This window comes from Salvelinus namaycush, chromosome 33, assembly GCF_016432855.1.
Source record: "Salvelinus namaycush isolate Seneca chromosome 33, SaNama_1.0, whole genome shotgun sequence".
Classification (NCBI taxonomy): domain Eukaryota; kingdom Metazoa; phylum Chordata; class Actinopteri; order Salmoniformes; family Salmonidae; genus Salvelinus; species Salvelinus namaycush.
The window spans coordinates 35,105,481-35,121,263 of record NC_052339.1 but is presented as its reverse complement, the minus strand read 5'-3'; the positions used below and the strand labels follow the sequence as shown (position 1 = coordinate 35,121,263).

The window sequence follows — 15,783 nt, the reverse complement described above, 5'->3', positions numbered from 1 at the left end:
GCAGAGCGCGACGGGCGATATGCACTCTACTGTAAGTCGCTCTGGATAAGAGCGTCTGCTAAATGACTAAAATGTAAAATGTAAATAAATGAACTGAAAACCCACACTAACACGTGGTTATATTAAACAGTATTGCACTTTTCATGTAACCTACTTTTGTCCAGCTAATAGCCTAACCACCGATGAGGAAACATGATGGACTAAATGTTCAAATCTTGTTACCGCAGGATTATTTTGCTATCTGTAAGTGATCATGTTGTCTGTGCCTGGTAGTACCAGCTAGATGGGAAACGACCTATAAATAGCCCAGCTAGCCTGCCATGGTAACAAACAACCAACCGCCCAAACGTGTATGTATCAGTTACAGGAGTATAAACTTTTTATAGGTCACAGAAAACTTCCAGTTGCCTAGGTAACAAACCGGATGAATAGTCCATTTTTGGACGTGGAATAGAACAGGTAGGGCCGTTCTGACCAATTAGAGGGCCTGTTGAGTTGAATGGGAGCCATCAGAAAGATGGTCGGCAGGTAATTGAAAGGTTCTAACTCAGATTGCATCCCAAATGGGTATCCTATTCCCTATATAGTGCACTACTTTTGACCAAAGTCCATTGGAGGAATGCAGGGAATAGGGTGCCCCTTTGGGACTGTCTCATTCACTGGCCTGGTGATTGTTCTGCCTCTATGGTTAAAACCTATTGGTAAAGGTAGGCATCTTGAGAACACAGAAGAACACAGTGGGAAGAAATGGCCATTTTGGTTTCAATGAGCTTGGGAGAGGAAGCTCATTGATGTCACTCAACCTAACTGCCAAAGTGTTTGGGAGGTTGGACTGACAATAAAATGTGTTTAATCTGCAAGAGAGTTGACTGCCTGACTATGGAGTACAACGGCTCAGTATCTATTTCACTCAAACGTCAAGTGAAATAAAACTTAGAAGACAGAGTTTGACTTCAAAACACGTTCAGTTAAACTTCATTAAGAATATTAATAATTTGAGTCAATTCTTCACCTCAAACCGGTAGTTCCTGTCACTGACTCTCCTCAGGCCGGCCTACATTTGCAGCTGTGACGACCAGCCCAGCCAAGCCCAACCCAACACTAACCCAGCCCTGACCCAGTCCAGCCCAGCCCTCACCCAACCTCAGTCCAGCCCTCACCCAACCCATCCCTAACCCAGTCCAGCCCAGCCCTCACCCAACCCAACCCTAACCCAGCCCAACCTTAACCCAGTCCAGTCCAGCCCTCACCCAACCTCAGTCCAGTCCTCACCCAACCCAACCCTAACCCAGTCCAGCTCAGCCCTCACCCAACCCCAGTTCTCACCCAACCCAACCCTAAACTAAGCCTAAACCAGCCCTAACCCAACCCTAACCTCGCCCAACCCAGTCCTAAACCAGCCCTAACCCAACCCAACGTCTCTCTAATACACCACACAGAGCACTGCACCAATAGTCCTCTCTAATACACCACACAGAGTCACTGCACCAATAGTCTCTCTAATACACCACACAGGAGTCACTGCACCAATAGTCTCTCTAATACACCACACAGAGTCACTGCACCAATAGTCTCTCTAATACACCACAGAGTCACTGCACCAATAGCCTCTCTAATACACCACACAGAGTCACTGCACCAATAGTCTCTCTAATACACCACACAGAGTCACTGCACCAATAGCCTCTCTAATACACCACACAGGAGTCACTGCACCAATAGTCTCTCTAATACACCACAGAGTCACTGCACCAATAGCCTCTCTAATACACCACACAGAGTCACTGCACCAATAGTCTCTCTAATACACCACACAGGAGTCACTGCACCAATAGTCTCTCTAATACACCACACAGAGTCACTGCACCAATAGTCTCTCTAATACACCACACAGAGTCACTGCACCAATAGTCTCTCTAATACACCACACAGGAGTCACTGCACCAATAGCCTCTCTAATACACCACACAGAGTCACTGCACCAATAGCCTCTCTAATGTACAAGACCTTCATGGGTTTTTCATTAGTGTACCAGATTTACACAGTTATTGTTAACAAATATGTTCATTTGATCAGGGGAAAACTAACAACATAAATAAAAGGTTCATTATCAGCTAAATATATTTTCTACATGAATAAAAATGCAGAATTTATATTGAATTTATCTCTATAACAACAATTTGTGGATAATTTCCAAGACCTACAGAGAGTTACACATTACAGTACATTCTGTACATTAGTTACGTCAACACTATTCTTATTTGGGGCAGCGGGTAGCCTAGTGGTTAGAGTGTAGAGGTGGCAGGTAGCCTAGTGGTTAGAGTGTAGAGGTGGCAGGTAGCCTAGTGGTTAGAGTGTAGAGGTGGCAGGTAGCCTAGTGGTTAGAGTGTAGAGGTGGCAGGTAGCCTAGTGGTTAGAGTGTAGAGGTGGCAGGTAGCCTAGTGGTTAGAGTGTAGAGGTGGTAGGTAGCCTGGTGGTTAGAGTGTAGAGGTGGCAGGTAGCCTGGTGGTTAGAGTGTAGAGGTGGCAGGTAGCCTGGTGGTTAGAGTGTAGAGGTGGCGGGTAGCCTAGTGGTTAGAGTGTAGAGGTGGCAGGTAGCCTAGTGGTTAGAGTGTAGAGGTGGCAGGTAGCCTAGTGGTTAGAGTGTAGAGGTGGCGGGTAGCCTAGTGGTTAGAGTGTAGAGGTGGCAGGTAGCCTAGTGGTTAGAGCGTAGAGGTGGCAAGTAGCCTAGTGGTTAGAGTGTAGAGGTGGCAGGTAGCCTAGTGGTTAGAGTGTAGAGGTGGCAGGTAGCCTAGTGGTTAGAGTGTAGAGGCGACAGGTAGCCTAGTGGTTAGAGTGTAGAGGTGGCAAGTAGCCTAGTGGTTAGAGCGTAGAGGTGGCAAGTAGCCTAGTGGTTAGAGTGTAGAGGTGGCAGGTAGCCTAGTGGTTAGAGTGTAGAGGTGGCAGGTAGCCTAGTGGTTAGAGTGTAGAGGCGACAGGTAGCCTAGTGGTTAGAGCGTAGAGGTGGCAAGTAGCCTAGTGGTTAGAGTGTAGAGGTGGCAGGTAGCCTAGTGGTTAGAGTGTAGAGGCGACAGGTAACCTAGTGGTTAGAGTGTAGAGGCGACAGGTAGTCTAGCGGTTAGAGTGTAGAGGTGACAGGTAGCCTAGTGGTTAGAGTGTTGGACTAGTAAATTAAAGGTTGCTAGATTGAATCCCTGAGCTGGCAAGGTAGAAATATGTTGTTCTGCCCCTGAACAAGGCAGTTAACCCACTGTTCCTAGGCCGTCATCGAAAATAAGAATTGGTTCTTAACTGACTTGCCTAGTTAAATAAAGGGGGAGGGGGGGGGGGAATTATGATGTAAACATTTGCATTATTTCATTATGTCCGTACATCTCTGTGGGTTAATTTAGATACGGTGCTGTGAGGTAGATTCAATCTCAAATGGCCGTACATCTCTGTGGGTTAATTTAGTATATATTTATTACCTAAGAATAAACATAGGTGAAATATTGCCTCTCAAACCAGGAGAAAAAAAGAGAAGGAATGAATACTATAATACAGACCAACCTCCATTCACACACACACACACTCACACTGAATGATTTTCACTAGGGAGGAACACACTGCACCCCCCCACACCCCCACAGTCACAGCCATTAACCCTGCACCTGTGTTGCTGTACTGCCTCTGGGGCATCTCTTTATGGTGCTGACTAAATTAGATGGACCATATGCATTTCTGCACATGCTTAAATACATAACTGCTGCTGCTGCCTGGCTGCTTGGTTAGCTGCTGCCTGGCTGCTTGGTTAGCTGCTGCTGCTGCCTGGCTGCTTGGTTAGCTGCTGCCTGGCTGCCTGGCTGCTTGGTTAGCTGTTGCCTGGCTGCTTGGTTAGCTGCTGCTGCTGCCTGGCTGCTTGGTTAGCTGCTGCCTGGCTGCCTGGCTGCTTGGTTAGCTGCTGCTGCTGCCTGGCTGCTTGGTTAGCTGCTGCTGCTGCCTGGCAGCTTGGTTAGCTGCTGCTGCCTGGCTACTTGGTTAGCTGCTGCCTGGCTGCTTGGTTAGCTGCTGCCTGGCTGCTTGGTTAGCTGCTGCCTGGCTGCTTGGTTAGCTGCTGCCTGGCTGCTTGGTTAGCTGTTGCCTGGCTGCTTGGTTAGCTGCTGCTGCCTGGCTGCTTGGTTAGCTGCTGCCTGGCTGCTTGGTTAGCTGTTGCCTGGCTACTTGGTTAGCTGTTGCCTGGCTACTTGGTTAGCTGTTGCCTGGCTACTTGGTTAGCTGCTGCTGCTGCTGCCTGGCTGCTTGGTTAGCTGCTGCCTGGCTGCTTGGTTAGCTGTTGCCTGGCTGCTTGGTTAGCTGCTGCCTGGCTGCTTGGTTAGCTGCTGCCTGGCTGCTTGGTTAGCTGCTGCCTGGCTGCTTGGTTAGCTGCTGCCTGGCTGCTTGGTTAGCTGCTGCTGCCAGGCTGCTTGGTTAGCTGTTGCCTGGCTGCTTGGTTAGCTGCTGCTGCTTGGCTGCTTGGTTAGCTGTTGCCTGGCTGCTTAGTTAGCTGCTGCTGCTGTTGCCTGGCTACTTGGTTAGCTGTTGCCTGGCTGCTTGGTTAGCTGTTGACTGTCTGCTTGGTTAGCTGCTGCCTGGCTGCTTGGTTAGCTGCTGCTGCCTGGCTGCTTGGTTAGCTGCTGCCTGGCTGCTTGGTTAGCTGTTGCCTGGCTACTTGGTTAGCTGTTGCCTGGCTACTTGGTTAGCTGTTGCCTGGCTACTTGGTTAGCTGCTGCTGCTGCTGCCTGGCTGCTTGGTTAGCTGCTGCCTGGCTGCTTGGTTAGCTGTTGCCTGGCTGCTTGGTTAGCTGCTGCCTGGCTGCTTGGTTAGCTGCTGCCTGGCTGCTTGGTTAGCTGCTGCCTGGCTGCTTGGTTAGCTGCTGCTGCTTGGCTGCTTGGTTAGCTGTTGCCTGGCTGCTTAGTTAGCTGCTGCTGCTGCTGCCAGGCTGCTTGGTTAGCTGTTGCCTGGCTGCTTGGTTAGCTGCTGCTGCTTGGCTGCTTGGTTAGCTGTTGCCTGGCTACTTGGTTAGCTGCTGCTGCTGTTGCCTGGCTACTTGGTTAGCTGCTGCCTGGCTGCTTAGTTAGCTGCTACCTGGTTATCTGGGATTCATAGTGGACCTCTATTTAGCTACAGCTGTTTGTAAATCAGAGCGAAAGAAAGAGGAAACGTCATGCAGGCCTCGTTGTGAATTGACAACTGACAGGAACAATCCCAAATGGCAAATTATTCCCTATATAGTGCACTACTTTTGACCAGAGCCCATTTACTATATAGTGCACTACTTTTGACCAGGGCCCATTTACTATATAGTGCACTACTTTTGACCAGAGCCCATTTACTATATAGTGCACTACTTTTGACCAGGGCCCATTTACTATATAGTGCACTACTTTTGACCAGGGTCCATTTACTATATAGTGCACTATTTTTGACCAGAGCCCATTTACTATATAGTGCACTACTTTTGACCAGGGCCCATTTACTATATAGAGCACTACTTTTGACCAGGGTCCATTTACTATATAGTGCACTACTTTTGACCATTGCCCATTTACTATATAGTGCACTACTTTTGACCAGAGCCCATTTACTATATAGAGCACTACTTTTGACCAGGGTCCATTTACTATATAGTGCACTACTTTTGACCAGGGCCCATTTACTATATAGTGCACTACTTTTGACCAGAGCCCATTTACTATATAGTGCACTACTTTTGACCAGGGCCCATTTACTATATAGTGCACTACTTTTGACCAGGGTCCATTTACTATATAGTGCACTATTTTTGACCAGAGCCCATTTACTATATAGTGCACTACTTTTGACCAGGGCCCATTTACTATATAGAGCACTACTTTTGACCAGGGCCCATTTACTATATAGTGCACTACTTTTGACCAGAGCCCATTTACTATATAGTGCACTACTTTTGACCAGGGCCCATTTACTATATAGTGCACTACTTTTGACCAGGGTCCATTTACTATATAGTGCACTATTTTTGACCAGAGCCCATTTACTATATAGTGCACTACTTTTGACCAGGGCCCATTTACTATATAGAGCACTACTTTTGACCAGGGTCCATTTACTATATAGTGCACTATTTTTGACCAGAGCCCATTTACTATATAGTGCACTACTTTTGACCAGGGCCCATTTACTATATAGAGCACTACTTTTGACCAGGGTCCATTTACTATATAGTGCACTACTTTTGACCATTGCCCATTTACTATATAGTGCACTACTTTTGACCAGAGCCCATTTACTATATAGTGCACTACTTTTGACCAAGGCCCATTTACTATATAGTGCACTACTTTTGACCAGAGCCCATTTACTATATAGTGCACTACTTTTGACCAGAGCCCATTTACTATATAGTGCACTACTTTTGACCAGGACATTGGCAGTATCCAAAGTTTGAGTTTATGTTATTTTTTTACAGGGACAGTGCACATTAATCAACGTTTCAGTAAAAGTGCCGGTTTCAGCCAGCCGGCTAATTTTCAACCGCAGTCCCTGGCAGGTTATAAAGTAGTGCACTATATAGGGAATATTTGGTATTTGGTATTTTACTAGGATCCCCATTAGCTGTTGCAAAAGAGGCAGCTACTCTTCCTGGGTTCCACACAGAACATGAAACATAATACAGAATGACATAATGACATAATACAGAACATCAATAGACAAGAACAGCTCAAGGACAGAAGTACGTACATTTTAAAAAGGCACACACAATACATACACACAAAGTATCTGGGTCAAATAGGGTGTCATTTGGGTGGTACACAAAGCATTAACACTCCCACTGCAGGGGCCTACGTTGATGATAACCGTGGGGAAACAGGCGAATCAACAGGTAGATGTTGGAGATGGGAGATGAAAATGAGTACCCATGTAAAAACTCAGGACTTTAAAGTGGCAAAACCAAAAGGCATAACGTCCTTAGTTGAGATAGATCAGAGGAAAATATGCATCGCACATTCAAACCATTTTATAAGCAGCGAACGGTTGAACTGCCAACACAGGACAGATGTTGGAAGAAATAACATATTGAAGCTTTTGTCACAAACTGCCATTTTTGCAAATGATTGGGGCACATCTATTAAAAGAAAGTGCAGTTTTTCTGGATTGTAGTGATTGGGCGAAAGCATAAGGAAATATTTAACCAGCCAATTACTTTGATCACGACGACTGTGTTTGTAATCTCTCAGTCACTCTACTCCTTTGGCTGTCTGACAGAGGGAAAACAAACATGTTATTTCTCTCTCTCTCTCTCTCTCTCTCTCTCCCTCCCTTCATATTCCTCTCTTTTCTACCCTCTCTCCCTTTTTTCTCTCTTTCTTACCCAGAACATGCTGGTGACTAATACGGTTTGGCAGACCGGCCACAGCTCTCTTCAGGCTTAAATATCAAACCAAACATTTCCTCTGCTGAGAGGGGTGGTCAGCCTGGAGCAGTACACTGAGGCTCCGTCCCAAATGGTACCCTATTCCCTATATAGTGCACTACTGTTGACCAGAGCCAATGGAAAGTCCTGGGTCACGGGTGTCAAATTCACCGGCCCAGAGAAAGATAGAGGGCGGGAGAGAGAGAGAGTGAAAGAGACAGACAGGGAGAGAAGAGGAGAGGGAGATGAGATGTAGAGAGAGGACAGTAGAGAGAGGGAGAGGACAGGAGAGAGAGGGAGAGGACAGGAGAGAGAGGGGAGCAGAGGAGAGGAGTTGCAGAGAGCAGATGAGATGTAGAGAGAGGAGATGAGATGTAGAGATAGCAGATGAGATGTGGAGAGAGCAGATGAGATGTAGAGAGAGCAGATGAGATGTAGAGATAGCAGATGAGATGTAGAGAGAGGAGAGGAGAGGAGAGAGAGGGGAGCAGAGGAGAGGAGATGTAAAGAGAGGGAGAGGAGAGGAGAGAGATGGGAGTAGAGGAGAGGAGATGTAGAGAGAAGAGAAGAGATGTAGAGAGAGCAGATGAGATGTAGAGAGAGGAGAGGAGAGAGAGGGGAGCAGAGGAGAGGAGATGTAGAGAGAGGGAGAGGAGAGAGAAGGGAGCAAAGGAGAGGAGATGTAGAGAGAGGGAGAGGAGATGAGAGAGAGGGGAGCAGAGGAGAGGAGATGTAGAGAGAGGGAGAGGAGAGGAGAGAGAGGGGAGCAGAGGAGAGGACAGTAGAGAGAGGGAGATGAGAGGAGAGAGAGAGGGAGAGGAGATGTAGAGAGAGGGAGAGTAGAGAGAGGGGAGCAGAGGAGATGTAGAGAGAGGGAGAGTAGAGAGAGGGGAGCAGAGGAGAGGACAGTAGAGAGAGGGAGAGGAGAGGAGATGTAGAGAGAGAAACACTAGAGACACATTTCCTCAGTTGCTATGGGAGAGAAGAGGGGTCGGTCAGGAACGAGGGCTCCCGACCGACCCAGGAATGATGACTGAGACTGAGAGACAGACAGCACATGTAAAATTCATAGTGTCCCTTGGGCCTGGTAACTGAGAACTGGGCTCAATTGGCTCCCAGCTATTAAATGGTTGTTGATGCTTTAGCTAAAACTTTAATGGACCTGGTCTGTAGCCTGTAATGTAATGTAATGTCTACACTACTGATGGACCTGGTCTGTAGCTGGTAATGTAATGTAATGTCTACACTACTGATTGACCTGGTCTGTAGCCTGTAATATAATGTCTACACTACTGATGGACCTGGTCTGTAGCCTGTAATGTAATGTAATGTCTACACTACTGATGGACCTGGTCTGTAGCTGGTAATGTAATGTCTACACTACTGATGGACCTGGTCTGTAGCCTGTAATATAATGTCTACACTACTGATGGACCTGGTCTGTAGCTGGTAATGTAATGTAATGTCTACACTACTGATGGACCTGGTCTGTAGCTGGTAATGTAATGTAATGTCTACTCTACTGATGGACCTGGTCTGTAGCCTGTAATGTAATGTAATGTCTACACTACTGATGGACCTGGTCTGTAGCTGGTAATGTAATGTAATGTCTACACTACTGATGGACCTGGTCTGTAGCTGGTAATGTAATGTAATGTCTACACTACTGATGGACCTGGTCTGTAGCTGGTAATGTAATGTAATGTAATGTTTACACTACTGATGGACCTGGTCTGTAGCTGGTAATGTAATGTCTACACTACTGATGGGCCTGGTCTGTAGCTGGTAATGTAATGTAATGTCTACACTACTGATGGACCTGGTCTGTAGCTGGTAATGTAATGTCTACACTACTGATGTACCTGGTCTATAGCTGGTAATGTAATGTAATGTCTACACTACTGATGGACCTGGTCTGTAGCTGGTAATGTAATGTCTACACTACTGATGGACCTGGTCTGTAGCTAGTAATGTAATGTAATGTCTACACTACTGATGGACCTGGTCTGTAGCTGGTAATGTAATGTAATGTCTACACTACTGATGGACCTGGTCTGTAGCTGGTAATGGAATGTCTACACTACTGATGGACCTGGTCTGTAGCTGGTAATGTAATGTCTACACTACTGATGGACCTGGTCTGTAGCTGGTAATGTAATGTCTACACTACTGATGGACCTGGTCTATAGTTGGTAATGTAATGTAATGTCTACACTACTGATGGACCTGGTCTGTAGCTGGTAATGTAATGTCTACACTACTGATGGACCTGGTCTATAGTTGGTAATGTAATGTCTACACTACTGATGGACCTGGTCTGTAGCTGGTAATGTAATGTAATGTCTACACTACTGATGGACCTGGTCTGTAGCCTGTAATGTAATGTCTACACTACTGATGGACCTGGTCTATAGTTGGTAATGTAATGTCTACACTACTGATGGACCTGGTCTGTAGCTGGTAATGTAATGTAATGTCTACACTACTGATGGACCTGGTCTGTAGCTGGTAATGTAATGTAATGTCTACACTACTGATGGACCTGGTCTGTAGCTGGTAATGTAATGTAATGTCTACACTACTGATGTACCTGGTCTGTAGCTGGTAATGTAATGTAATGTCTACACTACTGATGGACCTGGTCTGTAGCTGGTAATGTAATGTAATGTCCACACTACTGATGGACCTGGTCTGTAGATGGTAATGTAATGTATTGTCTACACTACTGATGGACCTGGTCTGTAGTTGGTAATGTAATGTAATGTAATGTCTACACTACTGATGGACCTGGTCTGTAGCTGGTAATATAATGTCTACACTACTGATGGACCTGGTCTGTAGCTGGTAATGTAATGTAATGTCTACACTACTGATGGACCTGGTCTGTAGATGGTAATGTAATGTAATGTAATGTCTACACTACTGATGGACCTGGTCTGTAGCTGGTAATGTAATGTAATGTCTACACTACTGATGGACCTGGTCTGTAGTTGGTAATGTAATGTAATGTCTACACTACTGATGGACCTGGTCTGTAGCTGGTAATGTAATGTAATGTAATGTCTACACTACTGATGGACCTGGTCTGTAGCTGGTAATGTAATGTAATGTAATGTCTACACTACTGATGGGCCTGGTCTGTAGCTGGTAATGTAATGTAATGTAATGTCTACACTACTGATGGACCTGGTCTGTAGTTGGTAATGTAATGTAATGTCTACACTACTGATGGACCTGGTCTGTAGCCTGTAATATAATGTAATGTCTACACTACTGATGGACCTGGTCTGTAGCTGGTAATGTAATGTAATGTAATGTCTACACTACTGATGGACCTGGTCTGTAGTTGGTAATGTAATGTAATGTCTACACTACTGATGGACCTGGTCTGTAGCCTGTAATATAATGTAATGTCTACACTACTGATGGACCTGGTCTGTAGCTGGTAATGTAATGTAATGTAATGTCTACACTACTGATGGACCTGGTCTGTAGTTGGTAATGTAATGTAATGTCTACACTACTGATGGACCTGGTCTGTAGCTGGTAATGTAATGTAATGTCTACACTACTGATGGACCTGGTCTGTAGCTGGTAATGTAATGTCTACACTACTGATGGACCTGGTCTATAGCTGGTAATGTAATGTCTACACTCATGTTGTGACTCCATCTCAGAACGGTTCTTAAATATTACAGCAAAGAAAACAACTGCTAAACTCATCTAGGTATAAGAGGAGGAGGAGGAGGAGGAGGAGGAGGAGAGGAGAGGAGGAGGAGAAGGAGGAGAAGGACGAGGAAGGGGAGGAGAGGGAGGAGGAGGAGGAGGAAGGGGAGGAGAGGGAGGAGGAGGAGGAGGAAGGGGAGGAGAGGAGAGGGAGGAGGAGGAGAGGGAGGAGGAGGAGGAGGAGGAGAGGGAGGAGGAGGAGGAAGAGGAGAAGGAGGAGGAAGGGGAGGAGAGGGAGGAGGAGGAGGAGGAGGAAGGGGAGGAGGAGAGGGAGGAGGAGAGGGAGGAGGAGGAGGAGGAGAGGGAGGTGTGTGTGCGTGGATGTGTGCAGAGAGAGAGAGAGACCGGGTCCCCTTATAGGTCAGTTCTCTGGAAAAAGATGTCTGAGGGGTTTTGAAGGAAGAGAGAAGAAGAGAAGGGGACAAAATGCTCAGAGGTATAGAATAAAGAGAGAGACTCTGCCACGTACCTCCAAGTCGTTGAAGAATAAGTGCGTGTCTGCCAAGTTAAATATCATCTCTTCCATCCTCAGTCCTAGTGACACAGACGTCGGGGGATCCTGGAACATAGTATCAAAATATCATGTCAAATAACACAATAGAGACAAAGGATCATCAAATATGTAATCATACAGCTACTTGTAAATATAATAGATTGACGCATTGATGACGTGCTGCTTTTTTTGTTTTGTGTGTCTGTGTGTGTCCTTGTTGTGTTCTTTGTGTAATCATTGGTGTTGTGTTCTTTGTGTAATCATTGGTGTTGTGTTCTTTGTGTAATCATTGGTGTTGTGTTCTTTGTGTAATCATTGGTGTTGTGTTCTTTGTGTAATCATCGGTGTTGTGTTCTTTGTGTAATCATCGGTGTTGTGTTCTTTGTGTAATCATCGGTGTTGTGTTCTTTGTGTAATCATTGGTGTTGTGTTCTTTGTGTAATCATTGGTGTTGTGTTCTTTGTGTAATCATCGGTGTTGTGTTCTTTGTGTAATCATTGGTGTTGTGTTCTTTGTGTAATCATCGGTGTTGTGTTCTTTGTGTAATCATTGGTGTTGTGTTCTTTGTGTAATCATTGGTGTTGTGTTCTTTGTGTAATCATTGGTGTTGTGTTCTTTGTGTAATCATTGGTGTTGTGTTCTTTGTGTAATCATCGGTGTTGTGTTCTTTGTGTAATCATCGGTGTTGTGTTCTTTGTGTAATCATTGGTGTTGTGTTCTTTGTGTAATCATTGGTGTTGTGTTCTTTGTGTAATCATTGGTGTTGTGTTCTTTGTGTAATCATCGGTGTTGTGTTCTTTGTGTAATCATTGGTGTTGTGTTCTTTGTGTAATCATTGGTGTTGTGTTCTTTGTGTAATCATCGGTGTTGTGTTCTTTGTGTAATCATTGGTGTTGTGTTCTTTGTGTAATCATTGGTGTTGTGTTCTTTGTGTAATCATTGGTGTTGTGTTCTTTGTGTAATCATTGGCCGGTGCAACACCTTTTTCTCCTTTTGGGATGAATGAAGTACTAGCCCATCCGACTGTATATTAAACATTACAACAGAAACCAAAAGAAACACACGCGCCAACAGTCACTGAGCATTACATGTTGATTTTATAAATGATCATTAATAATAAACCGAAGAGTTTATTTACAAAACGACATGTCAACACATTTCTTCATATTTGTGTTTTCTCATCAGAAATTATCATAGGTACCTTCGTGTGTGTGTCAAATATGACTATTTCCAGATTTATAATTAATAGATTTTATGAACATTAGTTTTTTTTTGCAAAACACATTATATCCATTGTTTTGATGGAATGGGATGTTCCTATCCTGTTTATTTGATCCTGTATATTTGATCCTGTTTATTTGATCCTGTTTATTTGATCCTGTTTATTTGATCCTGTTTATTTGATCCTGTATATTTGATCCTGTTTATTTGATCCTGTTTATTTGATCCTGTATATTTGATCCTGTTTATTTGATCCTGTTTATTTGATCCTGTTTATTTGATCCTGTATATTTGATCCTGTTTATTTGATCCTGTTTATTTGATCCTGTTTATTTGATCCTGTATATTTGATCCTGTTTATTTGATCCTGTATATTTGATCCTGTATATTTGATCCTGTTTATTTGATCCTGTTTATTTGATCCTGTTTATTTGATCCTGTTTATTTGATCCTGTATATTTGATCCTGTATATTTGATCCTGTTTATTTGATCCTGTTTATTTGATCCTGTTTATTTGATCCTGTTTATTTGATCCTGTATATTTGATCCTGTTTATTTGATCCTGTTTATTTGATCCTGTATATTTGCCTGTGATATGTGGTTGTCTCACCTAGCTATCCGAAGATAATTACTGTAAGTAACTCTGTATAAGAGCATCTGCTAAATGACTAAAATGTCCAATGTAAATGTTTTACATACAGATCACATATTACTGAATTAAGTTATTATTATTATTATTATTTTTTAAATATTGATTTCACAAACGCATCATTTGTACAGATATTTATTAAAAATGTCGTTTTTTATTACACTGGACGGTGTGAAACCTAGCAGTACTACTTATTTACCTGAGAATGAGGCAGATATATGTTTTAATTTATTTTATTTTACCTTTATTTAACTAGGCAAGTCAGTTAAGAACAGATTCTTATTTTACAATAACAGCCTGCCCCGGCCAAATCCTCCCCAAACCCGGACGACGCTGGGCCAATTGTGCGCCACCCTATGGAACTCCCGCTCTGTGCCTTAGACCGCTGCGCCACTCAGGAACCTAAATAGCATATATAGCATTTAGCTACAAAACATAATTATTTTTCTCTCTGAAATGAAACCATAAAATGATAAGATTTTAAACAAATACATGTCTGTCATTGAACAACCCCATGCCATAATTAGATATAAAAAATAAAAAACACACACCAATCTCTTTCATAATTTCTTTAAACAATAAAACCTAATTTACCAACATTTCTGAACATGTATAGCATTTGATGATGATTGATGATGATTCGTCTCGTCAAATATCGACACTTTAACACCATTGGAATTCTCCTAAATTCCAGAACACTACGACCCCATAAAGAGAAGAAGAAATTCTAGAGATTTAAAAGAAAGTTCTGCTTTTGTTTTACGACCTTAAAGAGGGACTAGAATAACCTCCGGAACAGCCAGGCAGAGAGGAGGGAGAGTTTCATTAATTTAGTAACAGCGCAACTCGTCTTAGATGCGGGGTGAGCGATATAGACGAGGACAGGGTCGTAACCTTATCGTAAATACTCCATTCTAAACATACTTGTGTTGATGCGTCATCTAGCTGGCTGCAGTAAAGCACACACACACACACACACACACACACACACACACACACACACACACACACACACACACACACACACACACACACACACACACACACACACACACACACACACACTTCAACCAACTGCCCCCCCCCCCCACCACCCCTGAAGTTTCCCTTCTAAACCATTGGAAGAACTTAACATAATGTGAATAGTTATTTGATCTAACAATTACCCAAAATAAATTGCGATCATTTAATTGTGTTATTTTTGTAATCAAGATAATGAGGCACAAAAAAATAATATCTCTATCCTCAAAAATACATTTTAATACTAGCTGAGTGCTTCTCAAGCAAAAATAATATTGATACACCACATCTTAGACATAATTGCAATTTTTCACTTAATTCTAAATTGTGTTCCCCCCCCCCCCCCTCCTCTTTCCGCCTCTGTAATGTAATATTGTCTGTAACGGTGATATGGACGGCCCTGTCTGCCTGTAAGATAATACGGAGAGAAGAGAGACCTGGGCTCTAAATAGTTAATGAACCAGTGACAATGGGCTTTTCAAACCAGACAGCAACGAATGCAAAGCATCTCCAGACAAATTGAGGAAAAATGCATTATCACAAAAAAGAGAAAAGATGATAGTGTTTCCCAGAAGGATCAATATATATATGATTCTAATATATAACAGTAGGTGCTGTCCTACAGTATTCATTTAAAAAGTAAATGCTTTTCAACCTTAAATCAGTCTTTCTCAAAGCTGCGTCTGTTTCTGACGATACGTGTTTATCCTAGTGGACAACGTTTACTTTTCACTGAATACGTCGCCTAAAATACATAAATCATTTTCTACATTTCACCAGTATCTTGGCAAAAAAGCCACAGAGAAATCGTATATTCCTTTAAGTCTCTCTCTCGCTCTTGCTCTTTCTTTAATAATAGTATTTCCGTGTCTTACTCTAAGCTTGGTTACATTGTAAACTTTGATGTACTGTAACACAGAAATCAATTACTTCATAATGTATTTTATTCTATTGTTTAAAGTCTTCCATTTCTAATCAGCAGTAACAACGGCACAGAGACTATAGCTAGTTGTGGGAAGGTCTCTGTGTGTTGCAGGCTTACCAGCCGAATGCTACGAGACCAGTGTGTGTGTGTGTGTGTGTGTGTGTGTGTGTGTGTGTGTGTGTGTGTGTGTGTGTGTGTGTGTGTGTGTGTGTGTGTGTGTGTGTGTGTGTGTGTGTGTGTGTGTGTGTGTGTGTGTGTGTGTGCGTGCGTGCGTGTGTGTTCTTGCGTGTGAGGACCAGAGGGAGGGATTAAAGAGTTAAACCACCTAAAGACACACC

The 15,783-nt window shown here is 43.6% G+C and overlaps 1 protein-coding gene across 1 annotated transcript in view; it reads right to left on the bottom strand.

The window, feature by feature from the left end:
• The window catches only part of LOC120027924 (eyes absent homolog 1-like), a 63,746-nt gene that overhangs the window by 4,181 nt on the left and 43,782 nt on the right, over window positions 1-15,783 (bottom strand). The window contains exon 11 of the mRNA XM_038973017.1: window positions 11,606-11,695. Coding sequence (XP_038828945.1) covers window positions 11,606-11,695 — 90 coding nt within the window. The remainder of the gene's footprint in view (window positions 1-11,605; window positions 11,696-15,783) is intronic.